General features: G+C 49.4%; 1 protein-coding gene across 9 annotated transcripts in view; it reads right to left on the reverse strand.

The window, feature by feature from the left end:
• LOC140404410 (CD276 antigen-like) overlaps nt 1–26,467 on the reverse strand; it is a 370,294-nt gene that overhangs the window by 193,617 nt on the left and 150,210 nt on the right. For all 9 annotated transcript variants that reach the window (XM_072492913.1, XM_072492914.1, XM_072492911.1 and 6 more), the window contains exons 3-4: nt 18,787–19,128; nt 14,831–15,127 (exon numbers count right to left, since the gene is read on the reverse strand). In XM_072492913.1, the coding sequence (XP_072349014.1) occupies nt 14,831–15,127; nt 18,787–19,128 (639 nt within the window). The remainder of the gene's footprint in view (nt 1–14,830; nt 15,128–18,786; nt 19,129–26,467) is intronic.

Here is a 26,467-nt window from a genome sequence, read left to right on the forward strand (position 1 = left end):
CCATTCCCTCCCTATCGAAGGTAAGTGGAACAATCCACTTTGCTCTCTCTGTGGCAATAAGCAGTCCACCTGTTTCCAGCATTCACTTGTGCAACAGTTGCGTTTATGAAGTTGATTTCACGACAGTAAAACATCCCGAGATGTTTAGACCACAAAACGGCATTCACCACCCTGGCTTGGAAATATATCGCCGTTCCTTCACTGTCACTGGGGCAACATCCAGGAATTCCCTCCCTAATAGCACAGTGGGTGGACCTACACCTCCGGGACTGCAACGGGTTCAAGAAGGCAACTCACCACCGCCACCTTCTGAAGGGCAACTAGGGATGGGCAATACATGCTAGCCGAACCAACGACACCCACATCCCGTAAATGAATTTAGAAAAACTTCACGGCACCCTCGTCGGTCCCCCCCCCTCAGTGGTGTCAAAATGCCAATGTCCCGGCACTGCCAGGTTTTTCCCGTTTTTGGAAATTAGTAGTGCTTCCCGTTGGCTTTACATCGCGGCAGCAGGCGTGAGAATTGAAGGGGCCCGGTGAATTTGGCTTACAGCAGATTCTGCATATTGGAATTGAAATATACTAACCTGGTTCACGGCCAGCGGCGACGTGAACCAGACTATGTCTCTAGCCAGGGGCAGGGAGAATCTCAAACTGATTTTGCAGCGGCGGAAATCATGTTATGGCTGTCTCGTGAGAATGGACCCCACAATCTGTCTCTGTCATGTTTTTCATTAAACATCTGGCCAAGATTGACAGGGCATCACCACATCAAAACCAGTTAAGTGCTTTCTGCTGTGAAAAAGAGGAAGTGAAAGCACTTAGCTCCTAGATGTTCATAAACATAGTGGTTAGCTTCACAGCATGGTACTTGAGATGCAGTCAAGCATGATGGAAAATAAAAATAAATAATCCGGATACCTGATATTCTAGAAGCAATTACTCTGTCAAGTAGAGCTGACTAAAAGCTTTAAATCTTTGAAAGTGAATAGAAGTCTTGCAGATCAAATGGCCTGAGGGGGTTTAAAGCCTTGTGATGTGCTTTTGCTTTCTATGAACTAACAGCTGCTGGTTTCTACGCTTCTGTCTGAGGCAGCATGTGTGAGGGACAGGTAAGTGAATAAGCGGTGATCTTTCATTGTTTCTGCCTGGGCTACTCTTTAGTTTCCAAGCAGGGGTGACTGATGGTAGCATTCTATGATACGGGTGGTCTGATGATTGGGTCTCATAGGGGGTCTCTGATTAGTGGGGGGGGGGGTCTGGTGGGGGGTCATGGAGGAGTCAAGTCACCCTCATATGTGCGTGCTGTTGCGGGGGGGGGGGTTGACCCAGCAATTCCCATGTGGGTGGAGGGAGGATGTCCGCCCTCGTCAGCGGGTGGGGGCAGGATTTGCGTTGTGGCAGGAGGGGGGGGCCTGCCACCAGTCCGTTCCTGCCAATTTGAGCGGACAGCCTGATAACAGGATTTAGAACGGAATCCTGGGAGCTCACCGTCATACATAAATTTGCTTGGCGAGGGAGAGTGCCTCTCCTGGGCGCCGGTCGTAGTACCAGCGCAGACCAGGGTGAACATAGTCTCCCAAACGGAAAATCCTGCCCCAAGTGTCATTTTAGACGGGGAAACCAGTCCGAAACCCGTCGTTTGTTCCGGCGGGATGCCCATCGCAATTATCCCACATTCAGGCATTATTCTGGAGCCTGGGATGAAACCCGGCGAGGAAGTGATGCGCGGGACCCGAAGACGCAGCGAGGCCGGCTTCGCAGAGATAAAAAAGAACATAGACTGGGAACTGTGGTCCTGTTGTCACCATGGCCCTGATGGAGAGTGCCAATGGGGTCCTGCAGGGTGGTTTTTTTACTCGTTCATGGGACGTTGGCTTCGCTGGCTGAGCCAGCACTTACTGCCCTTCAGGGGGCAGTTTAGAGTCAACCACAGTGCTGTGGGTTTGGAGTCACATGTAGGCCAGACCGGGTAAGGACGGCAGATTTCCTTCCCTAAAGGACACCCTGATCTCAAACTGAGAGTGTAGCCTCCCTCCCACCCCAAGGTTCACTGGCACTGTGGCCTGGCCAAAGGGTCGCCCTTCAGGCCCCGCCCTCCATTAGCCAGCATCGAACCCCCCCGCCCCCCCCCCCCCCCCCAATCCTCGGCACCGGCTCCTCCCCCCGCAAGGTGAGTGATTCCCCACTAAGGGGTAGACAAATCCACCCCCCCCCCCCGGTTCATGTCTGATCCTCAATCCCCCACGCCCCTCTTTCATGGCCATTTACCCCTTTCAGGCGCCACCCCTTGGCAGTGCCAGGGAACTGTCCTGCCCTGTCCCCCTTCTGGTACTCCAAAGGGCTCCATGCCCCCTGGCATGGTCAGCTCCCTTGGTGGAGGCCAGTAGTGATTCCTGCCAGCCTCGAACTTCGCCAGTGGGAGGGGAGAATGGCAGGAGCCGGGCGACTCCGACCTCAAATGGTCTGAGCACATTTAAACAAACAAGGAGAATGGTGGAGTCGACACTTCTCGCCAGAGACTATTTGCTCGCTGGACTGCCCAGAAGACAGGCCGTTCTTTCCATTTTCAGCCACACTTGTGCAGAATTCCTTCTCCTCTTGTTTATTTCCCCCCGGAGTTCCTGCTTTGATTTTAATAAACTCCAAAGGCTGTATCACTGACAAAGCGGATGATGTAGCCGTTCATTTGCCAGACCAGCAGAGCAGGAAGTGAGAAAAGAAAGCCAGGCGTATCACTGACAGGTGGGATCAGGAATCTCACTTCTAGTGTGCTGTTTATACTGCCATACTTCATTGAAAGTTAATATCTCACAACATATGCTCCTGCAGGACAGCCGCAGAGCGCCTGCTAAAAAGCTGTCAAATTTATTGTTAAGTCAAAGGGAGAGCTTGTATTTATGCAGCACCTTCCATGACCTCAGGATGTCCCGATGTTTTATAGGTAATACTCGGTGACATATCGTCCTTGTTCCTGTGCAAGAAAACGAGGCAGCCAGTTTCTGCGCTCCCCAAAACTACAAATTGGTAACTAGATATTCCACTTACTTTGCGACTTTTGTTGGGAACAGTTATTGACCAGGACAGCCCAGGGGCTCCCTCCTTCTTTACTTTGAAATGGTGCCACGGAATCTCTTACATTCACCTAGACCAGGCCGCAGTTTAGTGCCTATTCCTGGAAGACGGGACTCACCAACAGTGTAGCACTTCTACAACTCCGCACTGGCGTGTCAAAGAACAATACGAAACAGGAACAGGCCCTTCGGCCCTCCAAGCCTGCGGCGACCATGGTACCTGGGCTAAACTAAAACCATCTGCACTTACACAGTCTGTGTCCTTCCATTCCCACCCTATTGATATATTTGTCTAGATGTCCCTTAAATGCCGCTATCGTACCTGCTCCCACCACCTCCCCATTTACCACCCTCTGTGTAAAAAAAACTTGCCTCGCACATCTGTTCTACACTTTTCCCCACGCACTTTAAACCTATGTCCCCCAGCACTTGACTCTCCTACCCTAGGAAGGAGCATCTGACTGCCAGCCGTGATGCTCACGCCCTCAATTCTTAGGAGCAGGATTCAAACCTGAACGTTCAGATCCAGAGGCGGGTGTGCTGCTAAATGAGCCACAGTGGTGACCTGACATGTTTTTTAGTTGAGGTCTGGTCTAGCACAGCGGGCTAAACAGCTGGCTTGTAATGCAGAACAAGGCCAGCAGCGCGGGTTCAATTCCCGTTCCAGCCTCCCCGCAGAGGCGCCGGAATGTAACTTCATTGATGTCTACTTGTGACAATAAGAGATTATTATTATTATATTATTATCGCAGGATTTTGTGGAAAAAAAATTACAAACAACACCAGAGTTAGGATCCCCGATCAGACCCCAATGTTTGTTAAGATACTGGGCAAGAAGCCCAAACACTCTTGTGAGGAAAGGATACTTTGCTCTCGGAGTGATTCCACTGACAGATACGTATGTGTTACATTAAAACAAACCTTATTATCAACACAGGATTAAACTACATTAACAGCACAGAAAATAGCTTTTCAATTAACAATTCTTAACAATAAAAGGAAACACTAACTTCCAATTGAAACCTTTTCCATCTCCAATCAAGCAAACCCCATTACAGGTCAAAAGGCACTTATAAATAAAGTTCGCAAACACAGGAGGACCGGATTCCCCAGTTTCCCAGCTACGTGTTTCTCAGTGGACCGCCGTTCGCTGGTGACGGGATTCTATCTTCCCACCATTTGTCAATAGGATTTTCCATTGAAGCCACCCTACGCCACAGGGGAACCCGATGGCAGGGTTGTGCTGCCAGGAGAAAACATGAATCCTAACGGTCGGAAAATTCCAGTCAGGGTTACTTGTTGTACCCTTGAATAGACATTTCTTGGAAATGCTGCTTGAAGAGAGAGAGAGAATCCTGTTCAGGAAACAGCCTGGCAATTCCATGTGTTGTGTCAGACTACTGCTTATGCTGACAGTCTTTGGCAAAGGTTCCTGCTCAAATTAAAGCTCTTAGCAGACTAAAAGTCAAAAAGCCTGCTACATACCTGGCTCCTCCCATTAATTATATTATTTTATCCCACTCAGATCCCCGGACCTATTTACCTAAGTCTAAACACAGTGTCTCGAATTATCTGCTCTCCAGCAATGTTAACAACATTCCATTAGGCCTTGAATAGGTAAACAGACACATGGCTGTAATAAATTATGCTCTTAATAGATAGAATTTACAGTGCAGAAGGAGGCCATTCGGCCCATCGAGTCTGCACCGGCTCTTGGAAAGAGCACCCTACCCAAGGTCTACACCTCCACCCTATCCCCATAACCCAGTAACCCCACCCAACACTAAGGGCAATTTTGAACACTTAAGGGCAAATTTATCACGGCCAATCCACCTAACCTGCACATCTTTGGACTGTGGGAGGAAACCGGCGCACCCGGAGGAAACCCACGCACACACGGGGAGGATGTGCAGACTCTGCACAGACAGTGACCCAGCAGGGAATCGAACCTGGGACCCTGGAGCTGTGAAGCAATTGTGCTATCCACTTACTTTTGCAACATCTTAATTGCACCTTATGCAGCCACAGAAACTGGATGCCTTAACTTAGATTCTTTAATAATATTGCTGCAACAGATATATATGTAAATACATTTGTGTGTGTGTGTATATATATATATATATATATATAGATATTATGTGTATACATCTACTCAGGCTTTTAAAACCATTACTGCAACAGATATTAAATAGCGGTAGGTTTTTCTATTTCATTATTTCACCGGATTGTGGGCGTCGCTGGTAAAGCCACCATTTGTTACCCATCCCTAATTGCCCTTGAACCGAGTTGATTACTAGGCGATTTCAGAGGGCAGTTAACAATTAACCAGAATGCGGTGGGCCGGGAGTCACATATAGGCCAGACCAGGAAAGGACATTAGTGAACCAGGTTGGTTTTACAAGTAGTTTTATGGTCACCACTACTGAAATTAGCTTTCAAATCCATATTCTTTTTAATTGAATTTAAGTTGCACCAGCTGCCGTGCTGGGATTTGAACCCATGTCCCCCGAGCATTAGCCTGGGACTCTGGATGACTGGTCCAGGTGCAGTCATTGTTTTGTTCCACTCGGGGGCGACATGGTAGCAGAGTGGTTAGCCCTGCCGCCTCACGGCGCCGAGGACCAGGGTTCGATTCTGGCCTCGGTTCACAGTCTGTGTGGAGTTTGCACATTCTCCCTGTGTCTGCGTGGGTTTCACCCCCACGACCCAAAAAGATGTGCAGGGTAGGTGGATCGACCGCACTAAATTGACTCTTCATTCGGAAAAAAAATTGGATACTCTAAATTTATTTTTTAAAAGGGGGAAAAATTGTTCCGTTCCACTGTTTTCAACTATGGATGACAAAGTGAAAAGAAGTGCAGGGTGTAAGATCTTATATCAACATTTGGCGTATGTAGCAGTTCAGAACAGTCTGCGTGTTAAACTTGGTGGTGGTGTGTTTGATAATTCCCTTCACCACCTCCTCACAAACTTCTGCGCGGCTGTGGAACTGTTGTGGCACACAAATACATGAAAGAGAAACAGCCAGATGAGGACCCCACCGAGCACCTCCCCAACTCATCACAAATGCCATCAAAGGACCAGCCATGCTACTGGCATAGCTACGAGAGCAGGTCAGCAGGTCAGAGGTGGCGTAATTGGCAGCAAGTGACTCACCTCCCAGTCCCCCAAGGCTCTCCATCGCTACAAAGGCATGAGGCTGGAGTGCGTTGGCGTACGGTCCACTTCCCCAGATGAATGCTAGACCAGCAAGACTTCGGAACCACAATACCATGAGGACAAAGCAGTCGGCTTAACCGGCAGCCCACCAGCTTTGTCGACTGGCTCCACCACCGTGGCTCCAGTGCATGCGTTGCGACTCACCAAGAGTTCTTCAGCAACGTCAATGACTTAAGATTTACATAGAACACAGAACATACAGTGCAGAAGGAGGCCATTCAGCCCATCGAGTCTGCACCGACCCACTGAAACGCTCACTTCCACCCTATCCCCGTAATCCAATAACCCCTCCTAACCTTTTTGGACACTAAGGGCAATCCATCTAACCTGCAACATCTTTGGACTGTGGGAGGAAACCGGAGCACCCGGAGGAAACCCACGCAGACACGGGGAGAACGTGCAGACTCCGCACAGACAGTGACCCTGCGGGGAATCGAACCTGGAAGCCCGGCGCCGTAAAGCCACAGTGCCAGCCACTTGTGCTACCATCATTTGTTAATATCAATGACATTGTTAAGGAAAAAAAGGTGATGAGTATTGGAATACAGGTAAGTAGGCGATGGGCCAGCCAAGCAGGCCAGCAACAGTTCCAGTCCGCGGGTGGTCGTCAGATACGACACTCTGCCCCTCTGCCGCGGTTCACGGCTTGGCGAGCGGGCATCCGGTGTCCACCGGCACGCTTCAGGCCTTCCGCTGCTGGGATGCATAATCCAGTAAGATTGCCAACAAGAACGGCAAGCATTCAGCAGAGACGGGAATCGGAGCTGTGTGGATGTTGGTAATAATTATAATGTGGCATCACACTCTGACTGAGGTTTTCCCTCCAGACTGCCATCCTGCTGTCGTGCAAATGTTCAAAGATCTATTTTTACAGCACTGTAGGAGTTTGTCGCTGGTTTCCATGTATTAGTGACATTGCAGACTCAATGGGAATAAACCCTCTGGCGGTCATGATTTTGACTAGAAGTCCTCAATATATCGGAGACTTTTTACGCAGCATCCCAGTGATACTAACATAGCCCATCCAAAGGAACCTTCCTCTCATATTAACAGATGGAACCAAAACTGCTCCAATTTGCAAGGGCAGATTTTGTCATAGACAGAATTTTACAGTGCAGAAGGAGACCATTCGGCCCATCGAGTCTGCACCCCACCCAAGCCCACACCTCCACCCTATCCCCATAATCCAGTAACCCCACCCAACACTAAGGGCAATTTAGCATGACCAATCCACCTAACCTGCACATCTTTGGACTGTGGGAGGAAACCGGAGCACCCGGAGGAAACCCACGCAGACACGGGGAGAACGTGCAGACTCCGCACAGACAGTGACCCAAGCCGGGAATCGAACCTGGGACCCTGGAGCTGTGAAGCAATTGTGCTAACCACTATGCTACCGTGCTGCCCTAATTTGAGTTAATGCCGTTAGCTCGCTGGATGGGTTTGTATATTGGGAAATGACAGATCCACAAACTCTGGAAACATTAAATTCAGCTGCGCTTATGGGGAAGGCAATACCCATTCAAAATGCTAATTCCAAATACAAACTGTTGGTTTGCATTCCTTACATCAAACGCATATAAAAGGTAACTCCGCCTCAACTGGCGTACTGAGTCCAGTTCTGGGCACCATGCTTTAGGAAGGATGTGAAGGCCTTAGAAAGGATGAGAATGTTTTTAACAATTCATTTACGGTGTGGGTAACATTGGCACGGCTAACCTTTACAATCCATCCCTCACCCATACCAGCCCCACTGTGAGGTAAGGAGCTCTAGGATTTTGATCCAGTGACAATGAAGTAATGGTGATACGTGTTCAAGACTGGACAGTGTGTGAGTTGGAGGGGCAATTGGAGATGATGGTTTTCCCAGGCACCCGTTGCCCTCATCTCCCGGATGGCACTGGTTGAAGACTTGAGAAGTATTGCTTGTTTACAAGATCCACGCCAGTGGTTGAAGTCAAAACGAAGGCACCGAGCTTTGCCTCACTGAGACAGTTCATTGATTTTGTTCAGTGTCAACACGCCTCACATTCCCCCCAGTCTCCCAGCTATCCCCAATTGATATGAAAAAAGCAAAAAAGGTCAATAAATGAAACAAAAGTGAGAGGGACTGGCACCTCCTGGGTGGAGCACTGTAACTAAAATAAAACGTGAATTAACTCACCAACCCAAAATATCACTTCCACGATGTTCATGCATATGAGGAACGGTTGAGGACTCTGCGTCTGTACTCGTTGTAGTTTAGAAGGATGAGGAGGATCTTATTGAAACCCAGGGGCTGTTTAGCACAGGGCTAAATCGCTGGCTTTGAAAGCAGACCAAGGCAGAGATTATCATAGAATTGACAGTGCAGAAGGAAGCCATTCGGCCCTTCTAGTCTGCACCAGCTCTTAGAAAGAGCACCCTACCCAAGGTCAACACCTCCACTCTATCCCCATAACCCAGTAACCCCACCCAACACTAAGGGCAATTTTGGACACTAAGAGCAATTTTAGCATGGCCAATCCACCTAACCTGCACATCTTTGGACTGTGGGAGGAAACCGGAGCACCCGGAGGAAACCCACGTGGACACGAGGAGTGTCGTGTTGGGTGTTCTGCTACATAGATGAACCAACATGGTGACGAATGGTACAAGTCAGTTTTATTACTAACTATAGATACATTGGTTAACTGGTTACTGTAGTTCGTTCATTACCCTTGTATCTGTGGACCTAACCCTAACATTATCTAGGAGGAGCACTCAGCACATGGTGAATGTCTGAGTCACTTGCTGTGAGCTCTGTGTCCTGAGCTGTCTCCTGCTGGAATGCCCGGGAAGTGTCGTGTTCCCCGTTTTATAGTGTGTATGCTCTTGTCTGTGATTGGCTGTGGTGTTGTGTGTTTTGATTGATCCATTGATCTATCCGTCAGTATGTATGTATGTATGTACCATGATGTTTACCTGAATATCATGACAGGGAGGACGTGCAGACTCCGCACAGACAGAGCAGGGATGTACTTCTGAGGCTGTATAAGGCTCTGGTCAGACCCGATTTGGAGTATTGTGAGCAGTTTAGGGCCCCGTATCTGAGGAAGGATGTGCTGGCCTTGGAAAGGGTCCAGAGGAGGTTCACAAGAATGATCCCTGGAATGAAGAGCTTGTCGTAAGTGGAACGGTTGAGGACTCTGGGTCTGTACTCTTTGGAGTTTAGAAGGATGAGGGGGGATCTTATTTTAACTTACAAGATACTGCGAGGCCTGGATAGAGAGGAGGTGGAGAGGATGTTTCCACTTGCAGGAAAAACTAGAAGCAGAGGGCACAATCTCAGACTGAAGGGACAATCCTTTAAAACAGAGATGAGGAGGAATTTCTTCAGTCAGAGGGTGGTGAATCTGTGGAACTCTTTGCCGCAGAAGGCTGTGGAGGCCAAATCACTGAGTGTCTTTAAGACAGAGATAGATAGGTTCTTGATTAATAAGGGGATCAGGGGTTATGGGGAGAAAGCAGGAGAATGGGGATGAGAAACATATCAGCCATGATTAGAGGAACATAGTTTGGTATTGCGGTATGAGGGACCACGGGAAAACTCCCACAGTGGAAGATTTCATTGGGAAAGGAAAAGAACAGAAGTAAACCGTTGGGAGCTGCTAAACACTTTGGATTGGTTCCAGATGATTAATCGCCTACATGAGACGGTGGCACAGTGTTTAGCACTGCTGCCTCACAGCATCCAGGACCCGGTTCGATTCCAGCTTTGGATGACTACGTGGGGTTTGCACTTTCTCCCCGTGTCTGCGTGGGTTTCCTCCGGGTGCTCCGGTTTCCTCCCACAATCCAGTGATGTGTTTGGTAGATTGGCCATGCTTAATTGCTCCTTCGTGTCCAGGGATGTGGAGGTTAGATGGATTGGCCACGCTGGATTTCCCCGTGGTGGCGAAAGATATGTAGTTTGGATGAGATGCACTTTCAGAGGGTTGATGCAGACTCAATGGGCTGAATTGCCGCCTTCTGCACTGCAGGGATTCTATGGATTAAGGGACTATGTGATGTAACAAACTTGGGGCTCTCGATTGCAATTAAAAGTAGAAATTGTCAGACTCTGTTCAGTAGTTCAAAGTATAAGCTCCCGAGGAAATGTCAATAGTATTTAATTAATAATGTTTTGTCCTCATTGAGACTGTAGCATTTCCTTTAAAATGTGAAATCTTGACTCGCCCTCCTTCCGACTGAAAGTTCACATTTTTCTTTAAACCGTCTCTACAGCGATCATAACAGTATCCTGAACTCCACCCTATTGGGTCTCAATGTGAAATCTTCACCGCAAAGAATTATCATCCCTATAATTGAATCCTAACATAAGGAAGGAAGTACATTGTGTTCACCTGCAAAGCTGTGCAATGAAAAGTGGTGACCTCCCCAGCTCCCAAAGCTCAGCCCCCCAATCTTCTGTGCAAGCAAGTTAGGAAACAGGTAAGGTGCAGGAATCAAGTTAATAGGCGTGTCTGAATAAAAATGGTATCAAGGTATCAAGGCTGGGGCCCATCTCGATTATCTACAACGGGCGGAATTTTGAGCCGGCGCTCGCCGCCCGCGGGAGCGACAGGAAATCTCGCCAGCATCGAGAAACGCGATTCTCGCAAGAAATCTCACGGCTCCCGATTTTCCGGCGCTACGAGATTCATGCCCAGAAAAATGTGCGCCTCATTTTAATACATTTAAATGTTATTCACGTCCTGCCAAATGAATCCTCCCCTCACTGAATATCCATACCTGGCCAACGTGAGGCGGTTTACACGCAGGTTAGGCCAGGTATGAGGAAGAGGAGATCCCTCTGTGGGGGGTGGGTGGGGGGGGCGGGCAGATGTAAGTATAGCAGTGCCACTCCCCCCCCCACTCAGGGGAGGGTGAGGGGGGGCCGAGTGTCATGCCTGGCAGATCCCTGGCACAGGTTGGCACTGCCAGCTTGGCAATGGCAATCTGTGCCAGGGCAGACCCAAGTGGGTGCCCCATTGTGGTGGTGGTGGGGGGGGGGGGGGGGGGGAGGGAGAAAGCTTTTTGATGTGTGGTGGGAGGAGGAGGAGGTGAGGGAGGGGGGGCAGTATCGGCGATGAATGTCAGGGGCGGGGGGTGGAGAGAGCACCCGAGACCTCAGTGATGTGGGCTGGGGTCTGTTCAGCTGCAGCGCCGGTCCGGACGCCCTTCAAGATGATGGCCCGATCCCTTTGGAGCTGGTCCCCGGCTCCATGAGGCCCCGCCCCACCGCTGTGATGGCGTAAACCGTGCCCACTCATTTTCCTTTGGCAAAGAGACTCAAGATTCCGTGCAAAAACTGGTCTGGGTAACTGCAGAGCTTCGCGTCGTTTTCTGCCCAAGCCTGACTCTTTGTCAAACTCAAGTTTCCCCCTGGGGTCCTTCAAGGTCACAGAAGGTCTCAAGGACCAAATTTGAGATCTGAACAATTCCTGGTGCACTTCCCAATTCTGTCTTCGAATTAAAATATTACAATGTGGCCTCCGCATCTTGAAACGTGCCCTCAATGCCCTTCTCCACATGGCGATCGGTGGGTGGGCCTTCATGGCCCATCAGTCAGTGACACAGGGGGTCCCGCAGAGTTCCGAATCATCAGTCGCTTCATTGCATGGAGTAAGGGAGCGAGAAGAAAGCCAATTCGAGAGTGTTTGGCACATGTAGGGAGAGAGTTTCATGTCAGGGATGATGTCGGTGAATGTGTAATCCAGGCAGAAGCCCAGACACCTCAGCGACTTGTGTTTGAATCCCACCACAGTAGCTGGTGGAATTTGAAGTCAATAAATTCAACTGACAATTATTTTAAAAATCGAGAATTGAAAGCTGCTGTCAGTAATAGGCCAGACATTTAAGCTCCCCCCTCCCCAGAATGGACAGGATTCCCTCCGTCTTCCCTCCCGCCCTGCCCCAGTCATGAATTTACAGAGGAGTGGGCAGGGCCTCGGATGGTAATCCCGCCCTTGCCTCGATTAAGGACCTTAATTGTCCACTTAAACCTTCCCCTCAGGGACTTGGGAGCTCTGACCCTTCATCCTCTCCCCCAGGCCCATAGTACTTACTTCAAGTGGAGCCAGGGTTTCGCCTCAGGCAACGCACTGCAGTACTTCCGTCGGCTACTGCAGCACTGTGCCTGGATGGGCTGGAGAACGGTCGGCGGACAAAAGACCTCCCCCCCGCTTCCAATCAAAACTCGATTGGGGGTAAAACGGCGGCAGACCTATCGGGAGCCAGCAGGAATGCGTTTCCCGCTGACTCTCAGGACAACGGGTACCGAGCGGGCGCCATCCTGAGAAGTCAGGCCACGGGTGCCACAAAATGATCAACGATTGTGGTAACAGCCCATCTGGTGCAGTAATGCCCTTCGGGGAGGGAGATCTGCCGTCCTTTCTTGGTCTGGCCTATTTGCGGCTGAAAACCTACTGCAACGCGGTTGGCGTTTAGCTGCCATCCGAAATGGCCTTGCGAGTCACTCAGTTCACAGATAATTAGAGGTGGTAAACGAATGCCAACCATGTCCCGATTGCACGAAAGAATACAAAACTGACCCCGCCGTTGCCCGCTGCTAATCCACGCGTACATTAACAACACAAAGGCAGAATCTGAAGTGTCCCTTCTACTGAAAAGGTGACTTCTGAGACAGATTAAGCAAGGTATTTAAATCTCCTCATTGATATTCAAGTTTTACCAGAATGCAAATGTTTAATATATCACTGTCAACTCCTTTTATTTAACATTTGGCAAGTCAATGACATTTAATATTAGGGAGGTCACACACTTAACCAATAATAGTTACACGCGGAAACTTGTCTCACTAAATTAAGGACAAAATGAATGATTGACAAATGGGCGGGAAGGTTAAATCTGTCAATCCATCAGTTTAACATTAATCTGACAAGGCCAGGACAAATACACGGCAAAGCAATCCCGCCACTTAATCGCATTTTCAAGATGGCTTTATATTCATTCTGCATTTTTAACCTCATTTGAAAAGCCACGGCAAAATAGCTTTTATCGGACAAAGAAAGTTAAATGCTATTTTCGGAATCCAATTAATTAAGGAAAATCACAAGTGTTCGGCAAACATTGAACTGTTTGTACAACTCCCTTTGTTCCAAATTATTGGTTAACAGCCTCCAGTTGTTAGATTAAGGTAGCCTTAACTGTCCCCGATAGAAATTGAAAAAAATCTCTTCAGTTTAATCAGCCACTGACTCTCAAGTGTGACTGAATTAGGGAGGCCTGCGGTATGAGGATTTGATTTATGAATTGTAAAGATGTATATCCCCCGCCATCGTAATATTAAGTGATACAGCACAGGAAAAGGCCATTCAGCCCATCATGGTGTGCTGGGTCTCCAGGGTATCCCTTAATTGGCTATCCCAATTCCCCGGATTCCCCCGAGCGCTGCCATTTTCACCTTTCAAAGTATTCCGTTTTGAAAGCTGCGTTGAAGCGGGCGGCACGGTAGCGCAGTGGTTAGCACCGTTGCTTCAAGGCGCCAGGGTCCCAGGTTCGATTCCCGGCTTGGGTCACTGTCTGTGCGGAGTCTGCACGTTCTCCCAGTGTCTGCGTGGGTTTCCTCCGGGCGCTCCGGTTTTCTTCCACAAGTCCCGAAAGACGTGCTTGTTAGGCGAACTGGACATTCTGAATTCTCCCTCAGTGTATCCGAACAGGCGCCGGAGTGTGGCAACTAGGGGATTTTCACAGTAACTTCATTGCAGTGTTAATGTAAGCCTACTTGTGACACTAATAAAGATTTTTAACCAGCCTTTCCGGCAGCGCATTCCAGTTCCTATCAACCCGCCAAATTTTAAAAATTGATCTCCTCTCTGATTCTTGAGGGTCCTCTGGTTACCAACTCTCCTGCCAGTGGAAACACTTTCTCCTCATTTACTCGATCCAGAGCAATTCTATTCAGCTCTTTTACAGCAGATCCACATCATAGCGCACCAAAGTAAACAAATTGTGTAACGAGCAGCGAATTAAAACAGATGGAACAGTTGCACAGATGCAGAGTCCTGTTTCAATCAGTAACCAACCTTTGATACCTCTTTCAGCTACTGCCAGACATTTCCAGGCTTTGTAATGAGCTCAAATTGCTCCAAAGTTGGAAAGGGCGAGATTTCCCCCACTCTTCCCTCGCTCGAGAAAAGAAAAATTGCCCATCATAATTTCTAAACCTGTTTTCCCGGTATCCTATTGTGATGTTGAGTGGTTTTCAGCTGCTTGGCCTGCAGAGCAGAATGAATGAACAGATGTTTCAAACACTTCAGGACTCCTTTGAGGCGGCACTCAGTAATTGCAATGAATGCTGTGAAAGTTACAACGTTCTATTATACTAGATTATATTATCCCGTACCAGCCTCCCCGAACGGGCGCTGGAATGTGGCGACTTGGGGCTTTTCACAGTAACTTCATTGAAGCCTACTTGTGACAATAAGCGATTTCATTGCATTTCATTCATTCATACTCCAAAGTAGTGCAGGCCTCAAATTGCCAAAAGCTGGCAACAGTGACGTGTGACTGACCTGTAATGGTTGCCAAGGCCTGGGTCTCCTCGTTCAGTAGCTTGTTCCTCACCAGGCAGCTGTACGTGCTGTTAGGCTCCAGTGTCACCCTGATCACACTGCGGACGTCGAACAGGCCCTCCTCGTTGGCCACTTGTGACGTGGTGATGTTCTCTGTAATGTTGCTCCCTTTCCCGTCATGCCACTGGACGGTCGCCTGGGGATAGCCCCCTGAAGAGTGGCAAGCGATGGCCACCTCATCGCCAGGCTTCAGGTTCTTGTTGGGTTCCAAGTGCAGGCTGGGCTTGGAGTAAGAAGCTGAAACAAGGCAAGTGTGAAAGATATCAGAGAAGCAATCGCACTCTTAACACGTCGACAGGTTTCGCTCCACAGGAAAATTAGGGAGTACAGTGGCACACTGGTTAGCTCTGCTACCTCACATTGCCAGGGGTCTAGGTTCGATTCCAGCCTTGGGTGACTGTCTATGTGGAGTTTGCACTTTTCCCCCGTATCTTGTGGGTTTCCTCCGGGTGCTCCGGTTTCTTCCCACAGCCCAACGATGTGCAGGTTAGGTGTATTAGCCATGATCAATTGCCCCTCAAGTGTCCAGGGATGTGCAGATTAGATAGGGTTACGGGGATAGGGCGGGGGAGTGGGCCTAGGTACGGTGCTCTTTCAGAGGATCAGTCCTTCCCTCCCCACCCCACTATTCCCCACCCCCACACACCCTGGCTACTCTGCCACCAAGATACTGCCGCCTCCACGGGACTCCCTTCACCCCCTTAGAGAACTCTCCACCGCACCCCCACAGCCCAGCCCACCCCCTCCTCACCATGGCCTTATGGGACTCCCGGCTACCTTGTAGCCCCGGCCTAACCCGGCATCCCCCTCCCTCCCCCAATGATTGTCCTTCAATCCCCCAGCCCCTCTGACTGGTCAACACTCCTTCTCCCAGCCCCCCACCCCCCACCCCCCTCCAACTGGCAGATACCGGCAACCACACCCTGCTACCCTACCGCCTCCAGCCCCTCACCGCCATCCCCTAACGAATGGCCCACACTCCTTGCATCCCTTCTCCCCCCCACTCCACCCCTTGCCATCTGATCCTCCCACCTCCTCCCCAATTCACCCACCCCCAACCCCACCTCTGCCCCCCCCCCCCCCCACCTGACTGGCTCAGCCATTCTGGCTGACCCCACGTTTTCACAACTTACCTTCTCCCTGGCGGGAAAATTGGCTGGACCTTCAGACTCACCCGGTTTACGGCTGCTGGAAAACTGAAAAGGGGCGTGGCCTCCTTCCTTCCGTCTCAGCCGCGCTCAGCTGAAGGCCTCAGGAGCGCGCTGCACTGTCCGGTTCCCGCCCGGCCTGAGTCGGAAGGCAGGGTGATTGAGGATCAAGGACTGAGAAAACGTTATGGCGTGGAAATAGGAGCAGAGTGGCAATCCGACTCCGATTGTCGCTCCGCACAATTTCAGGCCCAAGATTTCTTAATTGCCAATTCGGTGTTGCGAGTTCAGAAGATCTTTCTAAATGGACTGTTTCCAATGCTGTTGCCTAACAGGTCGAATCACCAGTTCAAAGTTGAACTAATTACAGGCTGACAAGATGTTAAATTTTATTCTTAAAGTTTCTCTTTCTTTTTAAATCTTCCCGACAGTGCAGAAGGAGGCCATTCAGCCCATCTAGTCTGCACCGACCCTCCGAAAGAGCACTCTACCTCGACCCAATCCCTCCCTCCCAATCTCCATCATCGCACGCATTGATCATGGCCAATCCACCTAACCTGCACAGGGGATAGCACTGCCGAGCCTCACAGCGCCCGGGTTCGATTCCGGCCTCGGATGACTGTCTGTGTGGAGTTTGCACTTCCTCCCCGTGTCTGCTGCTCCGAGTGCTCCACTTTCCTCCCACAAATCCTAAAGGTGTGCAGGTGAGGTGGATTGGCCGAGCTAAAATTGTCCCTTGGTGTCCAACGGTTAGGGGGTTGGGTGGGGTTGCGGGGATAGGGCGGGGGAGTGAGCCTGGGTAGGGTGCTCTTTCAGAGGGTCGGTAAAGATCCCATGGGCCGAATGGCCTCCTTCTTCACTGTAGGGAATTTATGGATTCAATATTTGGACTGTGGAGCTCGGTTTGTGGTGGGGGAGGTGGGGTGGAGGAGAAGGGGTTGTAAATTGCGCAGGTGAAGGAAGTGTTGGGCAAAATGAAGTGTAACATTCAAAGGGCAGCACGGTAGCATTGTGGATAGCACAATTGCTTCACAGCTCCAGGGTCCCAGGTTCAATTCCGGCTTGGGTCACTGTCTGTGCGGAGTCTGCACATCCTCCCCGTGTGTGCGTGGGTTTCCTCCGGGTGCTCCGGTTTCCTCCCAGAGTCCAAAGATGTGCAGGTTAGGTGGATTGGCCACGCTAAATTGCCCATAGTGTCCAAAATTGCCTTTAATGTTGGGTGGGGTTTCTGGGTTATGGGGATTAGGTGGGGTTACTGGGGTATGGGGATAGGGTGGAGGTGTGGACCTTGGGTAGGGTGCTCTTTCCAAAAACCGGTGCAGACTCGATGGGCCGAATGGCCTCCTTCTGCACTGTAAATTCTATGTAATGTACCTGCCATCAAATTGGCCTTTACCATACCACTTGGTATTGTTCCTCATATCCATGAACAGGCAAGGTGTCAGCTCCGTAATATGGGGTGGGCGCTAAAACAACATCGATACAGAGCCGTTAACATGCTAAGATATCCCAAGGGGCTTTTCAGAAGAGTAAGAAGATAAAGCAAACTGTGAAGGAGCCGAAGGAAGAACCATGAGAATACACGGCCAAAACCTTGGTCAAAGAGCCAACTTTGTCCCAAGAGGAGAAAAGAGAGGTGAAAAGATGGAGGGAGGGGCGGCATGTGGCGCAGTGGTTAGCACTGGGACTGCGACGTCGAGGACCCGGGTTCGAATCCCGGCCCTGGGTCACTGTCCGTGTGGACTTTGCACATTCTCCCCATGTCTGCGTGGGTTTCACCCCCACAACCAAAAGATGCACCAACTTCTACAGGTGCACCACAGAAAGCATTCTTTCTGGTTGTATCACAGCTTGGTATGGAGCCTGCTCTGCCCAAGACCGCAGGAAACTACAAAAGGTTGTGAATGTAGCCCAGTCCATCACGCAAACGAACCTCCCATCCATTGACTCTGTCTACAATTCCCGCTGCCTCGGAAAGACAGCTAGCATAATTAAGGACCCCACGCACCCCGGACATACTCTCTTCCACCTTCTTCCGTCAGGAAAAAGATACCAAAGTTTGAGGTCACGTACCAACCGACTCAAGAGCAGCTTCTTCCCTACTGCCATCAGACTTTTGAATGGACCTACCTCGTATTAAGTTGATCTTTTCTCTACACCTTGCTATAACTGTAACATTATATTCTGCAGTCTCTCCTTCCTTCCCTATGTACGGTATGCATTGTTTGTCCAGCATGCAAGAAACAATACTTTTCACTATATACTAATATACGAAATGAAATGAAAATGAAAATCGCTTGTTGTCACAAGTAGGCTTCAAATGAAGTTACTGTGAAAAGCCCCTAGACGCCACATTCCGGCGCCTGTTCGGGGAGGCTGTTACGGGAATTGAACCGTGCTGCTGGCCTGCCTTGGTCTGCTTTCAATGCCAGCAATTTAGCCCTGTGCTAAACATATATGTGACAATAATAAATCAAATTTAAAAAAAATCAAATCAAAATGTGCAGGTTAGGTGGATTGGCCACGCTAAATTGCCCCTTCATTGGAGAAAAAATAATTGGGTATTCTAAATTTATAAAAAATAAGATGGAGGGAGCGGATTCCACATTGTGGGCTTAGCTACCTATTTTGGAGATAGAGAGGGTGAGGCCACTGACGCATCTGAAAACAATAAAATGGCGGCATTATCGGCTCGGGGGCCACTGGAGGGCGGCGGGTTGTTGACGTCACAATATCATGGCGCCATACCTGCCAGTTGGAGCTTGATGGGAGCGCTCAGGTGTTCTTCGATTCTCACAAAGCAGGTGAAGCTGCCCTCGTCCTCGATTCTCACGTGCCTCAGAAGCAAGGAGGCGTTCCCCTTTGCCAGCTCGTCGGGGAAGAGGGCCGTCCTGTTCACGAAGCTGTCCGCCTGCTGGTCCTGCCGGAGCGAGTACTTGTGCACCATCTGGCGAGTCTCGGTGAGCTGCCATATGACACTGAGGTCGCCCAGGGAGAAGTTGAGGTTCGTGCTGAAGGAACAGTTCAGGGTGACGTCTTTGCCAAATATGGCAACCACAGGGACTTCCGGAACTTGGATCGTCAAGTCTCCTGGGAAAGAAAAAATGAAAAGAAATTGAGTGTTGTGTAGTTCCGGCTGCACAGACGCATTTAATAGTTAACTGCTTCATCAGAGAGAAGGGAGAGGAGTTATATACAGATGAGAGTTCAGGTTAGATGAAGTAACACTGGAGGAGGCTAGTATAGAACATAAAAGTGTGGGCCGAACGGCCCTTGCCTATGCTGTAAATTATTTTAAACGCCAGTCTGCCCATTAACCTTGATTACAACTGCTTATGAATGTTTACTCACCACATCCCAATTCCTTCAAAGAGACAATATTAATAATTAAGATTTTAATTATTAATTTACACAGAAAACCCATTGTGGCGTGAAGCAGGTGAATGCCCCTCCTCTAATTGAACGCACCCGACCAGCATCTTTTCAAAGATGGGACGCCATTTTTGAAAGGCTGCCCAGGGAGAAAATGTTAATCAGGCCCCCCCCTCCCCCACCCTCCCCCTCACCCAGACAGTGCCAGGGAACAGTACCCAAGCAGTGCGAGTAGGCAGTGCTCAGGCTATGCCGGATTGGGGGGGGGGGGGGGGCAGTGCCCATGCAGTGTCAGAGGGCCATGCCCGAGTACCTCCGGGGCATGACCCTCTTCCCCCCCGAGCGACGCACCCACCTGAACTCCTCTGGAAAGTCTGCCCACCAGCGGCACACCTTGGGAGACCAGTCGTGATTCACGCCGATCTACCCTCACACCGGCAGCTGGGGGGCAGAAACGGAATGATTCAGGCTCAGAGGCCGGGTTAACGTTTGAAAACTATGTTCCCGACGAATCCCACTACTTCACTAGCGGGAACCGCTTTTTATGTCGGCGTCAAACGCAACTTTCCGCTCCCGTCGCCAAACACGCCGCCCCCCAAAAAAACCGGATAATCCCGGCCTATGTCTTTGGATTATGAAACGCATGGAAGCATAAACTTTGATCTTGCCAGGGAACAAACCATAATGCTCAGGAACTACCGAAAAGAAAGGACATGTCGATATTTTTAAAAAGTAGAACTGTGTGCACCACCCTGAAGTAACCCTCTTCTCCTTGACGTTTTTTGGTGGAAATGCTCGGCCTGGTGGGACTGAACCTCATTTCAACCTTTGGTCTCCGCCAATTCATCGTAACAAGGCGATGTTGGAAGTGTTGTACTTGACCGCAGGACAAGCCAGAAACGTTCCCACTTCTGATCACTAATCGATGACCACCATTGCGAAATGCTCTTGAGCAGAGATTCAAGAAGAAGACAAAAAGGCTGCAAATGTCTCCTCACTCTGTTAGGTGCTATCTTTCACGCGAGGAGTTAATCAGAGGTCCTGCCTGTCCCCTCGGATGGCTCTCAGAGATCCCATTGAACCATTTCAAGGAAGAAGAGGGGTGTTCTCCCCGATGCCCTGGTCAATTTGTGTCCCTCAATCAGCGTCACATGAATATCCGCCTTCACATTGCTGTTTGTGGGAGCTGGCTGTGTATAAATTGGGTTCCTTCCTTCCTACATGGCAACAGCGAGAACACCCCATAAAGAGCTTCGTCGGCTGTAAAGCACTTTTAGACATTCCCAGTGTAATAACCAGTACGGGGCCTACGGTGGGGGGGATGATTGTTTTCCCCGTGCTCCTCGAGGAGACCAAGCTCCTACACTTGGGGCGGGGCGGCTTACCCGTACTTGTACAAAAGATCGGCCAGTCTGGAATCAACCAACGGGAGAGAAAGTATCTGGTGAGGTTCTACCAGTGCTCATGTATATAGTTGTAAGATAAACCTTGTTTACTCTTGCTTACTTTGGACTCCCCGAGCCTTATTAACCCCAGGTTGTAAAAAACACAATGTAAATTTCTCATAGAATTTACAGTGCAGAAGGAGGTCATTCGGCCCATCGAGTCTGCACCGGCTCTTGGAAAGAGCACCCTACTCAAGGTCAACACCTCCACCCTATCCCCACAACTCAGTAACCCCACCCAACACTAAGGGCAATTTTGGACACTAAGGGCAATTTATCATGGCCAATCCACCTAACCTGCACATCTTTGGACTATGGGAGGAAACCGGAGCACCCGGAGGAAACCCACGCACACACGGGGAGGACTCCGCACAGACAGTGACCCAAGCCGGAATCGAACCTGGGACCCTGGAGCTGTGAAGCAATTGTGCTATCCACAATGCTACCGTGCTGCCTTTCTTTTTGCACGTAATATTTTATGGACCAGCATCTGGTTTGGAAATACAAAATGGCTCCTTGAGCAATGAGAACGTTAAGGACAAGAAGAGGGTGACTGGTCCAGTGACGGGCAACCTGGGCTAGTGAGTGGGCAACCTGGGCTAGCGGGTGGGCCGCACGATTGACCCTCCTTCATCTCAGTGGGCCGCAAGATTGAAAATCGGGGCTTGTTCACGAACCACAACCCCATGAATAAGATTAAACACATTTAATACGTGCCGAATATTTCATGAGGAGCAATAGAAAATGCTGAATCATTCATATATTAATAGAAATGTCATCAACTTCAAATGATAAAAACAAAATATATATTTACACATTGGACGCAGAGGGAGCGCCCGGCTCTCAGAGTCAATGTTGTGAGCAATCAGCACGCGCCTCACTTCACTCGCCCTCGCTTTACGTGCGAATCACTTCAGTCGCCCTCACTTCACTCGCCCTCGCTTTACGTGCAAATCACTTCAGTCGCACTGGTAGGAAAAAAACTATGCAGACGGGAATCAGCGGAATGTGGCGACCCTGCGCGTGGGCAACGGTCAGCAAAATGTCTCGTGGGGGCCGCAGCCAGAACCCAGATGGGCCGCACGTGTTAGGTGCTATCTTTCACGCCCCACTGAGGCCATCTATTTCCCAGCACTGCTTCTGGTCCACCTTATCGGTCCTAAACGATACATTGATACATAGAACATAGAACAGTACAGCACAGTACAGGCCCTTCAGCCCACAATGTTGTGCCGACCATTTATCCTCATCTAAGATCAACCTAACCTACAACCCTTCAATTTACTGCTGTCTAAGAGTCGCTTAAATGTCCCTAATGACTCTGACTCCACCACCTCTGCTGGCAGTGCATTCCACACACCCACCACTCTCTGTGTAAAGAACCTACCTCTGACATCTCCCCTACGCCTTCCTCCAATCACCTTAAAATTATGTCCCCTCGTGACAGCCATTTCCACCCTGGGGAAAAGTCTCTGGCTATCGACTCTATCCATACCTCTCATCACCTTGTACACCTCTATCAAGTCACCTCTCTGCCTTCTTCGCTCCAGTGAGAAAAGCCCTAGCTCCCTCAACCTTTCTTCATAAGACATGCCCTCCAATCCAGGCAGCATCCTGGTGAATGGTGAAGGCTGTTAAAGGCTGTTTAGCACAGGGCTAAATCGCTGGCTTTGAAAGCAGACCCAGGCAGGCCAGCAGCACGGTTCAATTCCCGTACCAGCCTCCCCGAACAGGCGCCGGAATGTGGCGATTAGGGGCTTTTCACAGTAACTTCATTTGAAGCCTATTTGTGACAATAAGCGATTTTCATTTCATTTCATTTTCAAATCTCCTCTGCATCCTCTCCAAAGCATCCACATCCTTCCTATAATGAGGCGACCAGAACTGGACACAATATTCCAAGTGTGGTCTAACCAGAGTTTTATAAAGCTGCAGCAAAACCTCACGGCTCTTAAACTCAATCCCCCTGTTAATGAAAGGCAACACACCATACGCCTTCTTAACAACCCTATCAACCTGGGTGGCAACCTTGAGGGATCTATGTACGTGGACCCTAAGCTCCCTCTGTTCCTCCGCACTTCCAAGAATCCTGCCTTTAACCCTGTATTCACCATTCAAATTCGACCTTCCAAAATGAATCACTTCACATTTATCAAGGTTGAACTCCATCTGCCACTTCTCAACCCAGCTCTGCACCTGCCAATGTCCTGCTGTAATCTGCAACAACCCTCAACACTACCTACAACTCCCCCAACCTTCGTGTCATCGGCAAACTTACTAACCCACCCTTCCACTTCCTCATCCAAGTCATTTATAAAAACCACAAAGAGCAGAGGTCCCAGGACAGATTCTTGCGGGACACCACTGGTCACCGACCTCCAGGCGGAATACTTTCCATCCACTACCACTCATTGTCTCCTTTCGGCCAGCCAATTCTGTATCCAGGCAGCCAAATTTCCCTGTACCCATGCCCCCTAACTTTCTGAATGAGCCTACCATGGGGAACCTTATCAAATGCCTTACTGAAATCCATATACACCACATCCACTGAGCGACGTTCATCAATATGTCTCATCACATCCTCAAAGAATTCAATGAGGCTTCTGAGGCATGACCTGCCCCTCACAAAGCCATGCTGACTATCTTTAATCAAACTATGTTTTTCTAAATAATCATAAATCCTATCTCTCAGAATCCTTTCCAATATTTTGCTCACCACAGACGTAAGACTGACTGGTCTGTAATTCCCAGGGATTTCCCTATTCCCTTTCTTGAACAGGGGAACAACATTCGCCTCCCTCCAATCATCCGGTACTACTCCAGTGGAGTGAGGACACAAAGATCATCACCAACGACGCAGCAATCTCCTCCCTCGCCTCCTGTAGTAACCTTGGGTATATCCAGTCAGACTATGACTATGGTAAAGGTCAAGGAGTTGCGGTCACTGTCACGAAAACGCTCTCCCACCGAGACATCTGATACCTGGCCTGGTTCATTGCCGAGCACCAAGTCCAATATGGCCTCCCCCCTCATCGGCCTATCTACATATTGTGTCAGGAATCCTTCCTGTACACATCTGACAAAATCTGCTCCATCCAAACCATTTGCACTAAGGAGGTTCCAGTCAATATTAGGGAAGTTGAAATCACCCATGACAACAACTCTGTTACTTCTGCACTTTTCCAAGATCTGCCGCCCAATCTGTTCCTCCATTCCTCTGCTGCTATTGGGGGGTCTATAGAAAACTCCCAATAAAGTGACTGCTCCTTTCTTGTTTCTGACTTCCACCCATACTGACTCAGTAGCCAAATCCTCCTCAACAACCTCCTTTTCTGCAGCTGTGGTGCACTCCCTAATTAACAGTGCCACTCCCCCTCCTCTTTTACCGCACTCCCTATTCTTCTGAAAACATCTAAAACCCGGATTCTAACAACCATTCATGTCCCTGTGAAATCCATGTCTCCGTAATGGCCACAACATCGTAGTTCCAAGTACTGATCCATGCTCTAAGTTAATTCCCCTTATTCCTGACGCTCCTTGCATTGAAACAGACACACTTTAACCCATTCCACTGAGTGCAACTTTGCCCCATCAACTGTCTATCGTTCCTCACAGACTTGCTGCATACTATTTCTGCCTGTTCAACAGCTACCCTATCCTCTGATCCATAGCTCTGGTTCCCATCCCCCTGCCAAACTAGTTTAAACCCTCCCGAAGAGCTCTAACAAACCTCCCACCCAGGATATTGGTGCCCCTCCAGTTTAGGTGCAATCCGTCCTTTATGTACAGGTCCCACCTTTCCGAGAAGATATCCCAATGATCTACATATCTGAAGCCTTCCCTCCTGCACCAGCCCTGTAGCCACGTGTTCAGCTGCACTCACTCTCTGTTCCTTGCCTCACTTGCACGTGGCACCGGTAGCAATCCTGAGATCACTACTCTGCTTGGCCTTCTCTTTAGCTTCCAACCTAACGCCCTAAAATCACTTTTTAGATCCTCATTCCTTTTCTTAGCTATGTCGTTGGTGCCTATGTGCACCACAACTTCAGTTGCTCCCCCTCCCCCTTAAGAATCCTGTAGACTCGATCCGAGACATTCCTGACCCTGGCACCCGGGAAGCAACATACCTTCCGGGAGTCTCACTCGCGACCACAGAATCTCCTATCCATTCCCCTAATCATTGAGTCTCCTATCACTATTGCTTTTCTATTCTCCCCCCCTTCCCTTCTGAGTCACATAGCCAGACTCAGTGCCAGAGACCTGGCCGCTAGGGCCTTCCCCTGGTAGGTCATCCCCCCCAACAGCATCCAAAACGGTAATCTTGTTTGAAGGGGAACGGCCCCGAGGGATCCCTGCACTGTCTGCCTGTTTGTTTTCTTTCCCCGGACTGTAACCCAGCTACTCTTGCCCTGTACCTTGGGTGTGGTTACCTCCCTGTAACTCTTCTCTATCACCCCCTCTGCCTCCTGGATGATCCGAAGTTCATCCAGCTCTAGCACCAGTTCCCTAACGCGGTCTCTGAGGAGCTGGAGTTGGGTGCACTTCCCGCAGGTATAGTCAGCGGGGACACCGGTGGTATCCCTCACCACCCACATCCTACAGGAGGAGCATGCAACTGCCCTAGCCTCCATCCCCTCTGATCTGAATTCACAAAGAGATTTAAAGGGGGAAAAAGAAAGATTAAACACCCATTAGGCCCTTTAAAAAAAAACATATATATATATATACATTATACTGCTGTTACTCTCCCAAGTGAACCCTCGAAAATTGATGATGCTGCGAAAAGAAAGAATGCTAGCTTGCTGCCCCCAAAAAACAAAAAATTTAAAAAAAATTAAATTAAAAAATTATTATTACACAGACGATAGGAGCAGGAGGAGGTCTTATGGCCCTTCGAGCCTGCTCCGCCATTTATCACGATCATGACTGATCGTCCAACTCAATATCCTATGGTTGCACAGTAGCACAGTGGTTAGCACAGTTGCTTTATAGCTCCAGGGTCCCCGGTTCGATTCCCTGCTTGGGTCACTGGCTGCACGGAATCTGCACATTCTCCTCATGTCTGCGTGGGTTTCCTCCGGGAGCTCCGGATTCCTCCCACAGTTCAAAGATGTGTGGGTTAGGTGGATTGGCCATGCTAAATTGCCCTTAGTGTCCAAAGGGGTTGGGTGGGGTTATTGGGTTACGGGTATGGGGGCGGAGGTGTGGGCTTAAGTGGGGCGCTCTTTCCAAGGGCCGGTGCAGACTCGATGGGTGGAATGACCTCCTTCTGCACTGTAAATTCTATGTCTATATGTCTATATCTAATCCTGTATTTTCCCCATAGCCTTTGATCCCATTCGCCCCAAGTGCTATATCTCGCCGCTTCTTGAATACATTCAATGATTTAAAAATAACTTGTATATCCCAATACTCTCCACCCACCCCAAAAGCCCGCATTTGGGAACGATGATGAAATCAGAAAAGACGAACAAGGCTGATTTGGGGTGGGGGAAATAAACAACCTTGAAAATTCCCCAAGCTTGCCAAGATCACTCCGTCGCTGATCATAACCTGAACGTTCTACAACGCGGAAGCAGCAAAATGCATTTATCAGGGTCTGAAATACAGTC

Source organism: Scyliorhinus torazame, chromosome 30 (genome assembly GCF_047496885.1).
Source record: "Scyliorhinus torazame isolate Kashiwa2021f chromosome 30, sScyTor2.1, whole genome shotgun sequence".
NCBI classification, from domain to species: Eukaryota; Metazoa; Chordata; class Chondrichthyes; order Carcharhiniformes; family Scyliorhinidae; genus Scyliorhinus; species Scyliorhinus torazame.